Source organism: Salarias fasciatus, chromosome 14 (genome assembly GCF_902148845.1).
Source record: "Salarias fasciatus chromosome 14, fSalaFa1.1, whole genome shotgun sequence".
Taxonomy (NCBI): Eukaryota; Metazoa; Chordata; class Actinopteri; order Blenniiformes; family Blenniidae; genus Salarias; species Salarias fasciatus.
In genome coordinates, this window is record NC_043758.1 from 9,214,856 (window position 1) to 9,234,362 (window position 19,507).

The 19,507-nt window shown below is 44.9% G+C and overlaps 1 protein-coding gene across 1 annotated transcript in view; it reads right to left on the reverse strand.

Annotated features, from left to right (window-relative positions):
- The window catches only part of LOC115400708 (huntingtin-interacting protein 1-like), a 13,334-nt gene extending 5,521 nt beyond the window's left edge, over positions 1–7,813 (reverse strand). Inside the window, exons 1-8 of the mRNA XM_030108719.1 lie at positions 7,745–7,813; positions 7,574–7,630; positions 5,751–5,831; positions 4,438–4,513; positions 3,718–3,779; positions 2,361–2,501; positions 553–610; positions 237–312 (exon numbers count right to left, since the gene is read on the reverse strand). Coding sequence (XP_029964579.1) covers positions 237–312; positions 553–610; positions 2,361–2,501; positions 3,718–3,760 — 318 coding nt within the window. The 5' untranslated portion in view covers positions 3,761–3,779; positions 4,438–4,513; positions 5,751–5,831; positions 7,574–7,630; positions 7,745–7,813. The remainder of the gene's footprint in view (positions 1–236; positions 313–552; positions 611–2,360; positions 2,502–3,717; positions 3,780–4,437; positions 4,514–5,750; positions 5,832–7,573; positions 7,631–7,744) is intronic.
- Between the last annotated feature and the right edge of the window lie 11,694 nt (positions 7,814–19,507).

The window sequence follows — 19,507 nt, forward strand, 5'->3', positions numbered from 1 at the left end:
GGGGTAAAACACTACAAGGTTCTGCTATTGGCAAATGTTGGAAATCAAAGAAAATAAATCTGATACTGTTTGAGAAAGATGAAAAGACTGACTAGCAGTGTAATAGTTTAGAAGTTTCAGAAAGCATCATATGTTCATTCAGGGAACGGAGCCCTGGAGTTGCTGTCACGGGTCGACTTGTTGCTTTGCCGTGGCTAACACGTGGCGAATGCACAACTTACTGGGGTCGATCTCACCTCAGGCAACTGCGGGATTTGAATCAGCCTCTTGAAATACTGCAAGTTACTGGAGCGATAGAACAGACTCTTTAGCCTGGAAGAGAGACGAGGACAGACGTGAAGAGAAAGACGATGAGCGAGAGCGAGAGCGAGAGAGAGGACCAGACAGAAGATCAAGGAGGACAGAGCTGAGCGGTTTGATGGGAGAAAAATTCAATCATGACGGCGCTGAAAGATCAGTCTCCGGGGTCACGATCAGTCGGAGAGCAGAGGAACTGTGGCCGACTGGTTTTCTGTCCGTATGTCTGTGAGAGAGACTGAAGGAGCTTCATACTTTTTAAACTGTTCCTGGAAGCGATCTCTGTGGCCCTGCAGAGTGTCAGCTGGAAGGCCTGCAACACACACACACACATCAGTACTGGAAGAGCGTCCAGAAATCCTTTAATATGAAGGTGCACATCAGTATAATGTGATTTTATGTAAAACACTTCACTGAGACATTTCAAGAAGACAAATTGTGTGGCGCGGATCTCTCCAGAGAGCCGAAATCGCTTTCTGTTTGATTGTTTGAGATGCGATCATGACAATGGAAAAAAAAAAAAATCACTACAGAGGGGAAGGTAAAACGATTTCATAATCATTCACATTTAGAAGAGCGTGTTTCAAATGTATAATTTTTCATTAAGTGTACTAGAGATGAACTAAAATCATAAAAAAAGCCTTTGTGTAAAACCTCAGTAACGGCAGTGGCCTACATACACACAGATTTGAAATAAAAAGTGTCAAACTGGCAGCAGGAGAGTCGAGCTTCCAACAGCCAGCAACAATAATTTTGGATGATGTGAAAAACTTAAGTGGCGCTTCAAACCAAAAATTAAGATGTCATGAAACAAAAGCATGTGTGGTGTGAGAGTTGGAGGGGCGCAGTGTGTGTGTGTGTGTGTGTGTGTGTGTGTGTGTGTGTGTGTGTGTGTGTGTGTGTGTGTGTGTGGCATTATGCTTCCATCGAAGACTGTTAAGACGAAATAAAAAACTGAACAGAATTAAATGCGGCTCGGGACTCGGAGGCAGCATGAAAGAAGCTGCAGTGTGAAATATAATTCTATTTATTAGTGACTCATCCGCCTTCTATAGCTCAAACTATTAGTATGATTGGTTAACTGCAGCCAGGCTGGCCGGGCTGACTTCCGGCAGCAGGGTTCAGGAACGTCTTCTGTGAACTTCTTGAATGTTAATTTTACGGATAACCCCGTCAACAACGAGCTTGTCTTGATTAGTAATTTACAAGCGTTGATTATGCCTCAGTAATCATGGATGTAATGAGTTGAGTCAAGGAAACTTTCAAAACAGAGCTGTGATGATAATTCTCAATTCCCTCATGGACTGTGGCTGATTAATCGAATATCATCAACGTCTTGCTAGGAAGATAAAGCTCCTGCAAATTAGAAATACATTTTAAGATACTATCAAATGTTTGATGATTCATCCGGTGGCGTTCAGTCTCCAATGTCGGATCAGAATCAGAATTCACCCACGTGTCGGATCAAACCGTCACGAGACCGGCCGGTTTCACCCTACTGACGACGTGTTGTTGCAATAGGAACCCTTTGAGGATAACAGCATCCTGCTCAAATGTTGTCAAATGATAATCATTGGTCAAATCATATTATTAATTTTGATTTGTGTCAATTACACTCTGAGCCTTTTGTTGCTGCCATTTCTCAGTGTCAGACTCTGTTGCTTTGTTCCTGTTCCTCCGGGCCAACATGTGGGCTTGATGGGATTTGCAAAGCTTTGTAATCTGACACCCTTTCACGCCATATGCTGGTTTGGAGAGAGAGTGTGTGTGTGTGTGTAGGTTGTACCATGTGCCTGTTACTTGCATTCTACAACTACAATGTTGAATTTGGCTTTATTTTATCTGCTTTGGGACATTGTTGTTTTTTCACCGGTGTATCCGTTTACTGAGACAACAAAGAACAAGCATGTTCATCAAAAAGCATCAGGCCGAGCTGGTTGATAGGAGATGTCCACTTTGAGTAAACAACCAGGAGCTAACAAGGTTTCCCGTCATGACAAACATCATTTCACTGGAAACCGTGAGTGCTGCTGGATCAGGTGTGCCGGAGGCCAGGGACTCACATGAGTGCAGCTTAAACAGAAGCTTGACGGTGTAGTCGTACAGGTGGCTGCAGTCCAGGATGACTTGGATGAGCGGGGCCAGACGGCACTGACCGGCGGCGGTCACCGAAACCGACCGGGACATGTCAAGAGAGCTGAACACTGAGGGGAGGGAGGGGGAGGAGGGGAGGGAGAGAGAGACCAACCTCATCAACACGCTACTTAAATCAATACGCACAAATAAACTGCATGTGTGTGTGTAAACTCAAGTGGTGTCATTATGAACGCAGCGGGAGCCACACACACCCCATTCCCACATTTAATTCAAACACCGAGAGACAATCGCACACGAGACTCAGCCGTCATGAATCTTTCATGAGTCAATCAACCTGAGCTGCGGCGTTCCCCATTAACTTCAATTCCTCGGACTCCATTCACCCAAAAGGGTTGGAAAACAAGGCTCTGCTCAACTTATATTTCGTATTTTATCTAAAAGCAGGAAATACGTTTAACGCAGAACAGCGACCCGAACACTAACAGGATTGTGTGAAGTCGGCCTCTGTCGTCACAGCCGTCTTTCATTTCCCCTGCCAGCCTGCTCACACCATCCGAAACAGACCCTGGGAGCCAGTAGAGTGCAGAGGCGTGGTTTCCTCTCCAGCTAACACACACACACTCACGCACACCTCATGCCTGGCCTCCTCACCCCTCGATGACGTGATACTTCTAAAATACACCAGACCAGACCAGAGGCGGAAGCTGTCACAGGCTTTGACATTTGGGTGTGAAAAGCTCAAACAACTGATGTGAGGTACTTCTTTCTTTCTTTTTTTTTTTTTTTTTTGTTTGGTTCAGGGGTTAAAAAAGAAATGTTCCAACAGCGGAAATAATAGAAAGCAGCGAACTCACAAAGACATAAAGTTGAACGCAGAGTGTGAGTTATCTAGAGAGGATGGGGTGACAGGAGGGAGGAGGAGGATGAGGAGGAGACGTCTTCATCAGCACGCAGACTGAAGGGCAGGATAAATAAAGAGCCGAATGTAATTTCCTCCTGATCACTCATGAATGAAAGCACACAGCTTTTCCTGCATTTCTCCTGAGCTCCTGGTCACATCCCAGCCGTCTATTTTTAGCCCGGCCCATACTTTAAGACACATTAACCCAGGATGACTCACCCAGACAACAACGGGGCTACAGTACACCGTGTAACGGCATCACCGAGGCAGGCGAGGCGAGGCTCTGATGAAACGCTTCATATCGTCACTTCACGTCTGTGATTAAATTACATCCTCCTGTCCACTGTACCACTGTGTTCAGTAATACGTGTGTGTGTGTGTGTGTGTGGTCACATGAGCACAGCTGGGTCAGAATAACTCACCACCCAGGAAGAGGTTGAGCTCACACTCCAGGTAATCGAACATCTCCACCGTCAACTGGAAGCTGCAAGAAAGCACAATAAGAAGAAAGGCGTAAACAGGAGACGTGAGAAAGGTAAGGCAGACCGATGGCACTGATAGCATATGGAAGCATAAAAGTCAGCAGAAACTCCAACTTTTCTGGTGCTTGTGTTCATTAAAATGTGATTTACTTGAAGTCTCAACATTCACAGGGTGCTGAGAAGCTCATCTTCCAGATGTGTGACCGGATGGTTGTATGATGGAATCCCTAAGCAGACAATTGTCTCTTTTTCTTTAATTTTTCCATTTTCTAGTAATCTGTCAGAATCATATAGGAGAAGAAAAATAATATACTGTCAAAAGTCAGTTACTGAACAGATCACTGCAGCCTCGCTGATTAATGATGCAGGCAAAGAGAATAAAACCCACTGATGTAAGAAACCAGTGTTCAGCCTTTTTGCTTTTTAATCGGAAAGAAATACAAGCTCTGTCACCATAATCTAAACTTTTAGGTCGTTTCACTTTCAGCTCCATGAAAAGCTTCATTTGGCTGATTCATGTCTGAATGTCAGGAAGTGTTTCAGCTCATTCCACACCTGTGTCCCCCGACTACAGAGAACCAGACTGAAACTCTGAAACCGGGCCAGACCCTCGCCCCTCCTCGATAACAGCAGCAGCAGCAGCTGCAAGGCCACACTTACAAGTTGTTAACGTCGTTCTCTCCGCCTCGTCAAGCTGTCTGTTGGACATCTGAAGGTTCCCAGGAAAACGGGGGTTCTGAAAACAAGACGAGAGGAAAACATGAAGTTTAGACGTCCTGAAGTCAGTCTGAGGGAACACGATCTCCGTTTATAACTATGACTTAATTTCAGATTATTAATAACTTCTGAGTCAGTCGACAGAAATGATTAAAGGCAACTCATTAGATTTATGATGAATGGGCTTCATTTACATCACATTACATTTAATCACCGCTGAATTGAGGTTTAACAAAACACAATCTCATGGATCTGCCAAAAAAAAAAAAAAAAAAAAAAAAAAACACTAAAACAAGCATTTAAAGTTACATTGTAGTTCAATTTTGACAGGGTTTCTTGCCATACTTGAGTTAAATTTCTTGCTTGGGGAAAAAAAAAAAAAGAGGGATTTTTTAAATCTTTTTTTATGCACAGCATGAAGCTGAAACAATCAAATCTGGGAATTTAGTCCAAAGAGCAGAATGAAATGAAAAAGTTTCAGCCATCAACAGGAGTCAAGAGATCACCCTGTTTCAAAAGAACGCAAGCAGTCATGTCAGCCATTCTGAAAACTGGAACATAATTTGAGACACTTCAAGTAAATTCTGTGATTTTTTTTTTTCCTTGGTAAACTTATTGTGCGGACCCCCGGCTGCTCTCAGACTTTGCCCTTGTGATCACGGTGTGTTTTCTGCCTCCACATGAAGGAGACGTCAACAAATCTCTGGCTCTGGATCAAACACTGGAGGCTTGTTCGCGTCAAAAACAACCTGCTTGTCTGCTCCCTGGAAGGTTAATTATCAATTACCTGGCAAACATATCCTGAGTTCATAGAGGACAAAACGCTGATTTAATACGGTGCCGTGTTTCTGTCGGAAAATACAGGTTTAAATGTACGTTCGTATAACGCTCCTTGGTTATAGGAAAACGAACAAATATAACAAATTACATATTGTTCATGTTCACAAATTGAACACATCTTGGCCCAACGTCCTCAGACGACCCCGGCCCTTCCGGTAAGATATCACTGCGCGGTGATTCACTCCGAACTGCTTCCTCCAGCACGAACAGACACGCTGCCTCTCCGTCCCTGCACAGCTCCGCGTCTCATAAAAAGGTTACATTACAGATTCTTGAGAGGCCATTAGCGCAGAAGCAGGAATTTTCTACGAGGCCCCCCGCAGAGACGCGCTGGCACTAAAAGGAGAGTCTAAGACAAAAGATAATGAGGGATGAGGGAGGCCGCCGCTGGGTTTTTATAGGCCAGGCAGACTCACTTTGATGTGAAACTCCATTTTGGTGATGAGCAGTTTGAGGTAGATGCTGCACAGCTTCCCATAGCCTTCACTGAGGTGACCCTGAGGGGGAGAGAGAGGGCGGAGAAACACAAAGGAATGACGATCAAAGGCAGAATATAACAACACTTTAATAAAAGTAACAGCAATGCAAAGGAATAGTTTGATATTTTTAAGGAAAACACGTGAACGGTTCTGCCGCCACGCCGCCGAGCTCGACCGCAGCAGCTAGGATACGGTCTTCCTATTGTTTTGAGAGAAAAGCAGCCGAAACCAGCTGAGTTTACAGGTTCAGAGCGGTGAGAATGTCTTCGTTCTGCTTGGAAGGCAAAAGCGGAATATCTGCAGCTATTTGGCCGATGGCTTCTCGCTTCCTCTCCCGTGGAGCCCGGGAGTGTTGGCGGTCATGACACGACAGGATAGGGAGGCCTCAACCCCGATCACAGCCACCAAACTTCCTGTATCCTCCTGCTCAGTGGCAGCAGCAAAAATAAAAAAAAATTAAAAAAAACACCCAAAAACCCGAGGGAGTGAGCCTCCACCCAGCCTCCACCACAGAAGCTTCAGACGCGGAGCGTAAAACCACAAGCTGTGACGAAACGGAGTGCGGTCGAAACAAGCTTACATCTCATCACAAGGGTGGACGGGGTGAAGAAACATCCTCACTTGCATCAACGTGCTCAACACGTTTGTTACGGAGCAGCTCCTCCAGGAAGTTGCAACATTTTTTTTGTTAAGATCAAAACAGAACAACTACAGTCCAGCCAGGGTTTTTCTTTTTTTATGAGAAAAATGGGTTAATTGGTGAGGACCGTATATAAAGTTCATTGCTCAGCTGCTGATTATTTGCAACAGGCTTATTCGATTATAATTGTTTGAGGCTTTTTCGGCCTGATAATGCGCTTTTAATGAGCTAACGACCCACTGTGAATCGCAGCTGAGCTGAAAACGACATGTTCGGTCACCAGGAGGCGGGGCTCCACTGCTTAAAACATTACAGATCTACTTAGTCCAGTCAGTTTACGACTTCCTTCATGCAACACCAACACCTCTACGATGCATTTCTGGACAGCCTGATGCGAGTTTGTTAAAGGCAGCAGTGTGATGAATTATTCATCCTCCGGCCATGCAGCAAAACCGGTGATCCAGTCAGTCAGTTCAACCGAGAGCAAAGTATTGGGGCAGGGTTTGGAATTGATAACGATACTGTGACATAAAACAATGAAACTAATTAACTACCAGAAGCAAAATTTTCAATTGTTACAACTTACTGAAATTCATTTGATATGGTTTAATACAGGAACAATTTTTTTTTTTTTTAAACACTTCAAAATGTTCACAATGAAATCAAGGTTTGTTACAACAAGAAGAGATCTGCAGAATCTCCTTTAGGGGAATGTCATTCACTGTACAAAATGTCTGTTTGGTTGTGCTCTTTGTAGATTGTACAGCAGCAACAGAATGAACAGAACAAAAGTTGTGATAAAGTGTCTTTTTTCCAGTGGGTATCAAAACAGACAAAAAAATACAGCTATCACAAAAAAAAAAAAATCAGGACAGTTCCCGATTTTATCTGCATTCGGCACAATTCATCATCTTTGTTAAGTATCTTGGGAAATGTAGTGCTATATGCAGGGGTCCATTAAAGAAAATGTAAAATCACATTGAACTCAGCTCTAAAGGAAGAAAGGAAATATAAAAAGCCATAAAGGCGCTCAGGAAAATATTACTTCTTAATGGACTAAATATGTCATTTACTGACTGTGCTGTGCTGCAGCTCTGTAATAATGGGCTTTCTTCCTTACCCACATCCTGCTCATGTCCGTTAAATCTGCTTTGTTCCTCATGGAGTCCTTTATCACCTGCAAGACAACAGAGTGAAAACAAAAAGTCAAGATCAGGAAGGAAAATGTTGAAAAGATGGAAGATTGAGTGTTCAGTATTTTTTTGGATCAGGTGGGGTCACGGCGGCGTACGTTTGGGTGTCCGTCTCGCAGCAGCTTGTGGAAGACGTGGCAGAACTTCCAGCGAGCACGGCGTTGCTGGACAGAGGGAGTCTGTTGACTGCGGCCCAGAAGGTGTGGGCGCCTTTCTCATGATGGGTCCCCAAGATGCAAGGTGGCGGGGACGGTCAAGGTCCACTGCGAGGACGGTTTTTTTTAGATATAGTAATAAGTGCAGGAGTCACGATTATGACAACTATGAGTGAAAACTGTTGCATCTCTTGCAGCAGGTGAAACCCTGGTGATCATGTTGAAGTTTTGACAACTCAAAGGTTGTTTAATATAGAAGAGATTAAAAGAAGAAGTATAATCCGTCTCTTTAGGATTTCAAATTGGTGTTTTGTGTTTTAATTAAATAAGAAGGGGAAAAAAGCCTCTTCACATGACTAAACCAGCCCAGCAGCAGACACGTTACACTGAGCTTGTTGTTTGGATTTTGCACTAACATAACCCTCCAGCCGAGGAGGGACACGTGCTAATGAAAAAACATTTCTTCTCCTATCACTTCTTTTTTTTTTCCTCTCACACACCACACACACACACACACACACACACACACACACACACACACACACTCGGACAATATGAGGATATTCCTGGCATGCTTCTCTTTGACAGCGACCTCCTGTGTGTTGATGGCCTTATTGATGCTGACAGCCTGTGAGAGAAGGAGAGGAAGAGAAACAGAAATCAGCCCACAAATCCGTCAAATGTTTCTTTTTTAAAACACGACAACCTTCCACCTGTCTCAAACTAGGATTTTCCTTCACCGACCACGTGAAGAGCGGCGCAGACTGTGGAGAAGGGCGAATGACCCATTTTCTGCTGTTAGTATTCAAGGCCAGCAGCAGCAGCTGAGAGGACCGAGCACCTCGCTGCTTTTGAGGAGCTCCGCAGCCTCAAAGGCAAACAACTGTCAGTTCAAGCCACGTCTCGGCTGCAAGTACCTTAAAGACGGGATGGAACACTTTGACGCATGAGAAAGGCTGAGGAGATTTTAAAAAAGCGGGGGCATTCATGTAAAAAAAAAATGACCACGATCACCAAGTTCTGCTCGACATCTGACAAAGACACAAGCTTCAGCTCGTTCTGATGAGCTGCAGTGGACGAGCAGGAAAATGCTGGACAGGAAATGCAACCTCATGAGAGACTTTGAGAAAATTTCTGCTAGTATGGCAGCTAACAAAAACGGTGGTAATTTACACGTTTGGATTCTGAAATGTGGAAAAATCAGTCCTGATCCTCTTTCAGGGATCACTGAAGTCACTTCATTGGAAGCGATCTAATATAAAGCATATAATTAGTACAGAAGGAGATAAAATTAAATCAACTGTGAAATGCAATGCGCTGTGGAATTAACCAAAATGTGCTCTCAGCTCACAATAATAAACTGTTTACCTGTCATTAAAAGGAAAAAAAAAGACTTGTTTCACTTCAACATCTTGGCTGAATGACCAGAAAACACCTTTTAAAATGAATACTCTGTAAAATTTGAAAGTAAAACACAAGGGTTCAAAACATCTATTAAAAAAAAAAAAAAGCCACTGAAAACAAAGATCATAATTCTTTCTTGGGAACAATAAATGTCTGCAGAGGAGACAAAGCAATATCCACTTGTGAGGTATTCTAATCTGGACCAAAAACAGCTCCAGTTCTAGAGAAAGGCGTCAAAGAGTTTCTTTATGCGCCTTCAAGAAGCCAAACAGGAAGTTAGAAGATGAAATCTATATGAACGAGTCCACAAAACGTTCCTGCTTCGCGTTCCAGACGTTCAGAGTTTAAGTCGTTTCAGATGGTTTTCAAAACAAGATGCTGTGAAGCAACATCTGTCCGACGTATCACATCTCACACGAGGAGGAAATCGCACATCTCCACCGGCCAAGCCAAACGGCGCCCGAAACGCCGCGCTCAGTAAATACACCAACGTGGTGACGGCCGAGCGTGGCGGTCGAGGTCAGCGGAGGACGGGAGGCCCGTTTCGAAATCTCACTTCCTACAGATGTCCAGGGCGTGCTCCTCCTCTTCCAGTATGTGAGCAGTCGGGCCTGGAAGTTCACCGGGAGGAGGAGCAGCGGAGGACAGGGATGAGGCAGAGAGATAAGACGGAGAGATCAGGAGTACAATGGTTATTCAGATCCCTCAGCAAGAACATCTGCAGTGGACAAACAGATTCTCTGGCAGGTCTCGTCTGTTGTGCTCACAATAACATGTCGTAAACTAACAAATACTTGGCCTAAATATGTATTTTGTCCAGAAAGAAACATTAACCGCACCGACAACAGACCTAGTCTGACACACAATCGCTCCAAGAGAACAAACAAGTGTTCTGCTCACAGAAATCTAATTTATGAGCAACATTTTGGAAAAGTAATGTGAATAATTAACTACCAGCGGTGTAGAGCAGCGTGCTGCGAGGGTGATAAATGAGCAACGTTAGTGATGCTTTCTGTACACAAAACGCTGCGTTTTCAGGTCAACACCTGTTCTTTCGCATCAGGAGCCAAGACGTGTGTGTGGTGTGTGTGTGTTTGGTAAAGGTCAAACACAGTGAGGCTCACACACTCCAGCTCAGAGGAGAGCTGAATGAAGACGATGCTCAGACCTTCAGGCTGTTTCCCCAGTCAAAGCCGAGCGTCGCCCGTCTGTATTTACTACAGCGTCAGTGACGCCTGGTTTGTTGTATCCGTGCACATGGCGCTGTTTCTCTGCTTCTCTCTGAAGGATGCAACGACAGCGATGGTTTTAGGTGCTCGTGACAGCGAGGTCTACTATTACCGGCTTCAGTGAACGTCATGTCACGATGAGCTTCCTGTACGAGCTCATTCTGCATGAAGTCGCATGACGTAATGACTGGAAGAGGAAGAGGCCCCCATATTTTGTAAGGTTAAAAATGCTCCACTGTGTCACACACCTGTTGTGCAACTGTTATCCGGCTTCTGAGTGTTTGGTGCAGAAGTGTCACAAGTGCCAAAACTGAGTCATTTTCATGTTGTGCCGGTTTTTAAACGTAATGAATGACTTACATGTGAACTACAGACGAGTTTTAACCATAATTTGCCAAGAGTTCAAGCAACATTTTTTTTTTTTGCAGTATTTGTGGAAACTAATTCAGTGACTCAACAGGAAGAATGTCTCAAAATAGCATAATTTTGCAGATTTCTGTGTCTTCAGCTAATACTTATTTGCCACTCATTGAGAAAGGCGCTTTAACAAAAACTTAAATGATCAATTCTTGTATCATTTCATCAGTGGAAATCTAACTGCATGAGCAGACATAATGTCCATTGAAGATTTTAAAATTACAAATCACCTAATTGTGATCATTTGATTTCAAAAAGGATATCGTCAGCTACTCCAAAAGTCCTTTTTTTTTCAACCGACAAAGAACTCTCACCACTTGAGTTTTATTTGCATTTAGTATTTCATATCATACCTGTCCTCCAGACATAAGGCTTCTTCCAGTTTTCCAACGTAATTCACATATAATCCACTTAGCAATCCAGAGACTCAATGCAACTAACTACCACTGCTTCCCTTTCGATAATGCAAAGGTTTTTCAGTTTGACTCTGTTGCAGCATCTATTTTAATGTCAGCTCACACAAAACGTCATATGTACACTGACCACATCTGCCCTACATCGCCAATGAAGGAAGTGACATTTGTGTCATTTCCTGTTTATCGGCTACAACAACAAATCATGACTCTGTTGTTCTCTCAAAGTGGAGACCAAAAAAAAAAAAACACAGAACTGGTGTACATGTTGATGTCCCACTCACGTGCTTTCTGAGAGCGCTCCATTCAAATTCACCTTTCCTTTACTTCACTCAAACAGCAACTCTAAGAAAACAAGGGATGATTGAGAGAACGCCAGTGCAACCAGTTCCCACATGAGGATGACCCAATTAGGCCACAGTGAGACGTTGTACTTTGTGCCGGGGTTGAATGAGAGTGCCAGCTGCCTCGGACTCCTGGCGTTGGCCGTAGCCGCTCGCTGGCATCGGTAAATCAATGGCCTATTAGCTGCTGCGCGCGTCTGCACGGACTGGCTGACGAAGTCAGACGACGGGAAATCAAATCAGAGGTGAGAGGCAGGTGATTATTAGGAAGGAGGGAATAGATCAACCCAGGGGAAAGGCCTCCTTAGTGAGGTCAGTGTGGACAGACACGCATGACGCCGCGTCCACAAGGGGCTCTCAACATCTATTTTCTGGCTCGTCTCAGACATAATAAGGATTCAATTAATTAGAGGCCAGTTCAATTCAATAATTTCTATTGCTTCTTGGCATCGGCAGAAGGATCCTGCAGGCCACAGCTTTGCCTTTGAACAAAGAGTTATTGATACAGTGCTGGAAGCATGTAAAGTTAAGCCTGGCAAGCCCCATCAGGCCCTCTGTCGGGAGCGCGATTGATATTCTGATCGCAGCCTGGCTGTGTCCACTGAAGGGCCAAAGCACTGCACACACACACACACACACGTGTGTGTGCGTGCGCAGACACTTCTGCTTGCTAAATGAGAGAGCTTTCACTATTTCAGTCACTTCTCCATCCTCAGTGGCTCCTCGGACCGATTCATGTGACTAATGGACGCAATTCGATTGACATGTTCGTCCTGAAGGCACATCGGCTCAGCGCGGCCACGCAATGATGGCGGCGGAGGAAACAAGCAGCCACTGATGGTAATTGTCACAGTTTAACAGTGCTGTGGTTATGTGATCCTGAATTTTTAAGTGTGGACGGAGGAGGACAGAGCCGGAGAATCCGTTCATCAATGACTGTTCAGCGCTTTAAAGCTTCACATGTGTCAATCCCCCTATTTTCTCATCTCCATCTTATGATGAAGAACAAGTCAACCCTTCAGCATCAAGGCGTTTATCTCAGTCAATGTTTGACTGAGGCACATCTGATTGTGTGCTGACATTAATTAAACACACATTCGATCATTGAGATTTGATCTATATTATTAGACCTTAATGATGAAGCCTCTAGATTAAATCTATACTACTAATATGGACAGATTAAACAGTGACAAAGTGATAAGAAAAAAAAAAGGATTAGGAATATAGAAAGCATTAAACTCAAGTTAAAAAGCCTGAGTACTGACGCATATCTCAGGCTGTTTACAGTATTATAAGTCCAGAAAATAATCTTGTCAGACATTTGCACTGATGCAGAGTTTTGGTATCTTACACAAATAACTCCTTAGCACTGAGCTCCAAGTGTGGTGATTTCACCCTTTCAATCGACCAGGTGTTATTATCTTTAGAAATCTCACCAAACCCAACAGGAGACAAGAACATTTTCTCTTGAGTCCATTTTACAGTGAAAACTGACGCCATCTGTCAATGCTCAATTCCGTGTCTACTTCTCCCAGCAGCAGAGATTACATAAAACCATGCTTCACACTTCTGCTTCAGACACCAGGAGGAACGCCTGATGGTTTGGATGTCACAACACGGAGGAGGGTGTCGCCGCCGCCGAGACCTGTCCGGCACCACAGTACAGTGCACGGTGACGAGACTGGAGGCAGGAATGAAAACAGGAAACGTGCCGTCTGTGAACGCAGCAGCACCGTAAAATAACCAAGATGCAGCAGCAGCAGCAGCAGCAGCAGCAGCAGCAGCAGCAGCAGCAGCGTGGCTTCAGAGTGGCTGAAGCGCTGGCAGCGGAGGGGGGGGTACGGGCGATCAGTCGGGCTTCCTGTCTTGGCACACCCTGCACTGCCCATTTCCTGCATGCTGAAAAATGCCCAGCTCCTCCTCCCTCGCCTTCAGCGAGGAACTTTGCTCAGTGGAGCCAGACAGCCAGCAGCTGAGACCAAACATCGATTCTGTCTGCCCCGCTCACATTTCCGGCCGGACCCTTTAAGGTGTCTTTGTGTGAACTCTTGCAGAGCCCGCGAGAGACACGAGGGTTGATAATTAAAAGCCTCAATCTGCGATGCAAATTCATCATCAAAGAGTAACCTACAGACTGTAAACCACAAATTACTTCTCTCTGTGATACAGATCCTTTATCAACCCATTAAGACCTGGATCAACCTGTTGACAGTCCAGGAATGAATTTGCAGGTGTTTATCAAAAACTGAAGACTGCTTTTATTCCCTAAAATGTAATGCAATTTGTGAAATTATACCACATAAATGAAATATCTATCCATCTCTCTTATGTACCGTTTCATTAAATTCAGTTCAAGTCTATGTCTAAGGATTAACCCATTTTTAAACAATCCAACTTTCAGATGCAGCTGTATGAGATACGTCAGATGTCAGACCACACTGAAACCATGCAGCTCTCCAGGACCAGGAGGGCAGAAACCTCGTGCTTCTGATGCCAGCTGGAAAAAGAGCAACAATAACATTTCGTTCAGCCTTAAATGGTAAAGTAACACGAACGCAAATCTGCCACCAAGGAAGAGATGCTGTTGTGGCCTCAGGTCTTAAGAGATTAAACGAGCTTGGACCCATCTGATGAACAGAAGTCGAGCTTTTCCTCCCCACCAGCTCCTGAGATAAACCCCTCACTAACTTCACAAGCTACTCTGTCACTGCATTACATACGTAGTCAAAACTTCTGTGGTAATAAAGTTTTGTTTTCTGAAAATCAGAGGTGCAGATGAGTGATAATCTGTATGGGTTTGTAATCAGAATCAAGCACTTATTGAATATCAAGAAGTTCATCTAAAAGACAGACTACAGGAGAAAAAGAGGCAAAGTCCAAGAATAACAGCTTGGGAATGTAACGTCTGTGTTCCCTGTAGACTGGGCATTCAGCCTTTCCTTGAAAATAACTTTACTGACACTTACAACCAAATAATAACACTTGATACTGAAAAGCGAGCAACACCCATGATGCTCTTCACACAAACACCTTCCCTCTCTTCACCACAGGCCACGCCAACACGAAACTGCACTTTGCACAGATTCATTCAAGAATCAGATAATAAGTGGAAAAGCTTTTGGGCCCAAACATTTTCCCAAGCGCGACTCCACCCGATTCTAAAGGTCAGCGCTATGAACAGAGCCTTCTGTTGCTCGTTTAAGGACCACTTCGCGCTGCGTCCGACATGAACATTCGCTCCAGCCACTCCACATCCCTCTGAGGACGGCCGCACTTCCACTGACCGGAAGAACGCAGAGAAAACAGGAGCCATTTGTTTTCCTGTTTGTTGGCATGTGCTGAAAGGGAGACGTGGGAGGTAAATTTACAAACTTACTGCAGTCATGTTTTAACAGCCTTACTAGAAGTACATTGATTTGAAACCATTATGTCGTCACGTGTCGTTAAGCTGTGGAGAAAGATCACAACAAGTCGAGGGATCTGTCCGTCACATTCAAGACTCTGAGACATTAAGCTCCCTACCTCAAATACAACAGAGCATCGAATGATGCAGATAAACCCAGGGGGGAGACGACGTCTCTGAAGAGCCCATTAAAAAGGCATGAAAACATGGAGCTCCAGGATGTTAGGAGTGTTGTGCATATGTGTGTGTGTGTGTGTGTGTGTGTGTGTGTGTGTGTGTGACCTCGCAGCAATGGGCTCCTGTTGCTGAAGGCAGAGGTGGAGGGCAGCAGCTGGTTAAAGTCGCACACACACAAAGGCATGCTCCAGGATAATTAACCTCTCGGACTCGCACCCCCACGGCAGGTTTATGAGCTTCTCCCAACAGGAAGGCTTTCTGCAGCCCTGTGTGAAGGACCTTCGGCTCTGAAGCCGCGCATCCTGGCGGGCTGATGTCATGACGGCGCATCATAAAAGAAACATCTGTGGGGCTGAGCGCGCTCGCTCACATCTCCCCTGCACTGGAAACAACAGAACATCATAGAGGTTCCCTGTGTGTGTGTGTGTGTGTGTGTGTGTGTGTGTGTGTGTCCTTGATGATGGCTGAGTGATCCCACAGCAATAAAACAGTAAATCTCTCACACCGGCTCAGCTGTCAGCTATTTCTGCCAGCGCTGGCTACATCTCATTGTGGTCTCTTTTAGGATCGCGTGGAGTTGCATGATTGTTAAGCATCATTTAGGAAACTAGCCTGCCTGACAAATTAACTGTCGACTTGTGTTGTGATGAACTGTAACAAAGTCAGCTCAAAAAGATAAAAAAAAAAAAAAAAAGGCCTTCAATGCAATCAAGTCCTCAACAAGTCTCATTCTCCAGTGCTCGCCGCTGATCCTGCAGCAGTTATCGGACAGTGGAGTCAGCCCACTGTAAGTGCAGAATCAAGCAGCACTTTGTTTCTGATTCTACTTCAGGCCCAAAAAAAGCTACGGAGGCAGGTAGGAAAGGTCAAAAGCCATGCCGACGGGGCCCAGAGGTTTCACAATAGTTGCTGTGTCCTCTTGAACATCAGTACTTCTTTCTGAAAAGACCTGTGGCGTGCCGGTGAATGGACTTCCACTAGAGGAGAGTTTTCCAGCACTACACCTACGCCATGTCTGCACTACACGGCCCGGCTGACTTCAGTGGGCAGCAGCTTCATTTCACAGCACAGGGAGCGATTCTCCTGTTTTGGTTATGAAAGGGGCGATCACTGATGGACCATCTCTTATTATTCCTTTCTGGATTTACCAACAAACTTGTCAGACCACTGTATTTTTTTTTTTTAAGGATTACCGGAATGAGGACTGTGGGTGTGCTTTCATCGCCCCCCCCCCCAAGACCTATACCAGGGCCATTAAAGTACACCCACCCATCCGTGCTGGCAGTGAAAGGCCGGTCTGACGTGCACCTGCTCCAGCAGCACACTCCGGACACTTAGCCCGTCTGTTGGCCTCTATCGCAGCATTCACAGCACTCCGGCTCCAAGGAAGACAGATGCACAGTTTGTCCAGCCTTCAAAAGTGAAATAAAGTCCACATTGTTTTACCGGTGTCCGTCGGCCTGCTTTCAACCTAGGCTGCACGCCGGCTCTTAAAATTCACAACACCGACTGGTGAATCTGTGCAATAAAACGATAATCACACACTAAAACAGAGTTTGAGCTGCCTTCTCGGTCTGTCTCCAGCAAACTTCAATACAAGCCGTAATTGGCATTCAAGGCACATGTAAACTGTCCTTGCAGAAGTTTTTTTTTTTTTTCCCCTTTTTCTCCCACATACCTGCTTCCTGAAATTATTTCCCCATGGATCTGCGTTCTTACTTGACCCAGACAAAACATTTTTTTTTGTGTGGGACACAATAAACAAACTTGGAATACCATGTCCCCAAAAATAGAAGTGTTTAGTTGAAGCTGCCTTGTGAGATAACTTGGATGTTGCTCACTGAGGATTTGTCAGATCTGGATTATTTGCACCAAAATGTAGCAGCGTTAGGAGGAATCCTGTGGACCAAAACACTGCTTCACCGCTGGAATGACTGTCTGCTTCACTTCCCACGACCACATCAGCACACAACAAGTCCCTCGCACTCAGTGTGTGTGTGAGAGAGTGTGTGTGTGTGTGTGTGTCTCAGCACTCCTTGGACACCACCCCCACCCCCAAACCCGCCGGGTATCTGTTGATCTCGGTGAATTTCCCTTCCATTCTAGGAAATAAAAACGGGAAAACAAAACGGGCAGACAAACGCCAAGCAGGCGTCGCTCCCCGGAACTTACTATTTTGCTCAGATCCATGATGCCGGATCCGGTCGGGCGGTCGGAGCCGGAGAGGAGATCCGCTGCCTTTAAATCCGACCGCGGAGTAATTAGTAACGGGAAAGCGGCTGAGGCAACAAACGCATCTGGGAGGAGAAGAGGGGGAGGTGGAGGTGGAGGTGGAGCGGGCTCTCAGCTCAACATGTGTCCCGATTTGGTCCTAAAACGCTCCTCTGTGCCTTTCTCCTTCCTTCCTTCCTCCCCTCCCTCCGCGCGGCGTCCCTTCTCCCTTTGCTCTCGCCGCCGTCACGCGCTCGCTGGTCGGCGAGGACTTCCAGCATCCGACCGCCGAGGAGCGCGAGAGGGGAGAGAGGGAGAGAGGGGGGGGGGGGGTCTACCGCGGAGAGGAGCCGCTCATCCTCCCGCTGCCGCACGGATAAAACCACCCGGCTCTGCCCACACACACCATTATTTTGCAAATCGCCCGCTCTCTCAGGCGGACAATAGTAGCATGGAGCCTGCAGGGTGGGATGGCTCAGACCCCGGCGGTTCCCAATCTAGGGAGTGGGGACCCCCGGGAGGTCCTGAAAATAAAGAACAGGCTGAGGAGGTCTAAACTGTTTTTTTTTTATATATTCTCCATCACCTGTCATTAACAACACAATGAGGTCAGCCCTAAAAACCAGCTCAAGAGGACGACTGACAAAAATAATCACTAAACTCTAAAGTATCCACAATCACAGAAGTTCTCCAAGCAACACCTAAAAATGCTGAAATGCCACAAGAAATATGATTATCCTTATCCTTGCTGCATTCAAGTCACAGCATTCAAAAGAGCAACTTCCAATGGTGTAAAAGAGGAAAAAAAGAAAAAAAGCCCAGTCTTCACTGTGAGAGCAATTCTAGGTAAGTGATGCCCCATCTGGCTCCTCCTGGACTATCAACCAAAAACCTTCACTTTCTGACAGCAGCCTGGTGGATGAAGTACGGAATACAACAGCCTTCAGTATTATTCCAAAACATTTTAGTGTGCCACGGTGCAACATACTGCTCATCAATCAATACAAAGTACAGTAGTTTGATTGGGTTCTGATCAACCACAATATTTCCTGTGAACCACTGACCTGTCAGAAGATTTTTCTCTCGCTGCTCATTGACAACTGGACATTTGTTTTTTTTTAACCCATTCTCTGTTTTTTAGCTGTACAGCGAGAACAGGAAAGACTTGAAACAGGTGGCAAGGACACAAACAAACCAATACAACCCACAATGACGCTTGTATTGACTACAAAAGATCCTGCTGCAGAGGAAGAGTTTTTAGTTAGTAAAAACAGGTGCGTCTCGCACTGTCTGGCTCCACTGTAATATTTGGGGTAAACAGATTGGGCAATGGGTCTGCATCTTTCCAAGAAGGCAAAATAGGAGGAGGAGGAGGCTCCAAGGAATCAAAGCACAATGTGAACCAGTCAGAAGAGTAGCAGAGGCATCTCTGTTGAACATATCAACAAACATGGAGTAGAAAGAGTTCAGTTTCAACACCTGTGTCAGTTTGGATTTGGTCCATTAGAACCCCTAGTACGAGTAATAGCTAGAAATTGTACATTTTAGTTCAAGGATGTTGTCAAGGACTATTTGTACATTTAGCTTTTAAACTTTTACAAACTTTCATGACATTTTAAAGAATGAAGAAATTAAACATAAAATCTATGAAACTGACAAACAGATGTGATTTACATTTTGTCTTCATTTTTTTTTTCTAAATTAGATGAATTTGTCCTGTAATAAAACATGAAACAATGTATGTCGAACTGAGTTTGGTGAATTATTTGTTTATTGTAACAAGCTTCTTGAAAAATAAATGTCATTTTCAGAACACTTATTTCTTCCCCAAACAAATGGTGGTATATTCGGAATATGCATTTGTAGCCGAGCTGGGAAGCTATTGTGGACGGCATGAAGCACTGTGACGCCGTTATGTGCAACATTGTATTGAAAAGAGAGGAAGAAATAAACAGTTCTGCTGTCGCATGCACGACTCGGTTTTGTTTACCGTGTATACGATCCATGGTGTCAGAATGTGTTGAATGCCTCAGCATTTACACTGGCTGGTTGTAAGTAACCAAGGGGCTAAAGCATCAGCATTTGTAGACGCTAAGAAGAAATGTGTA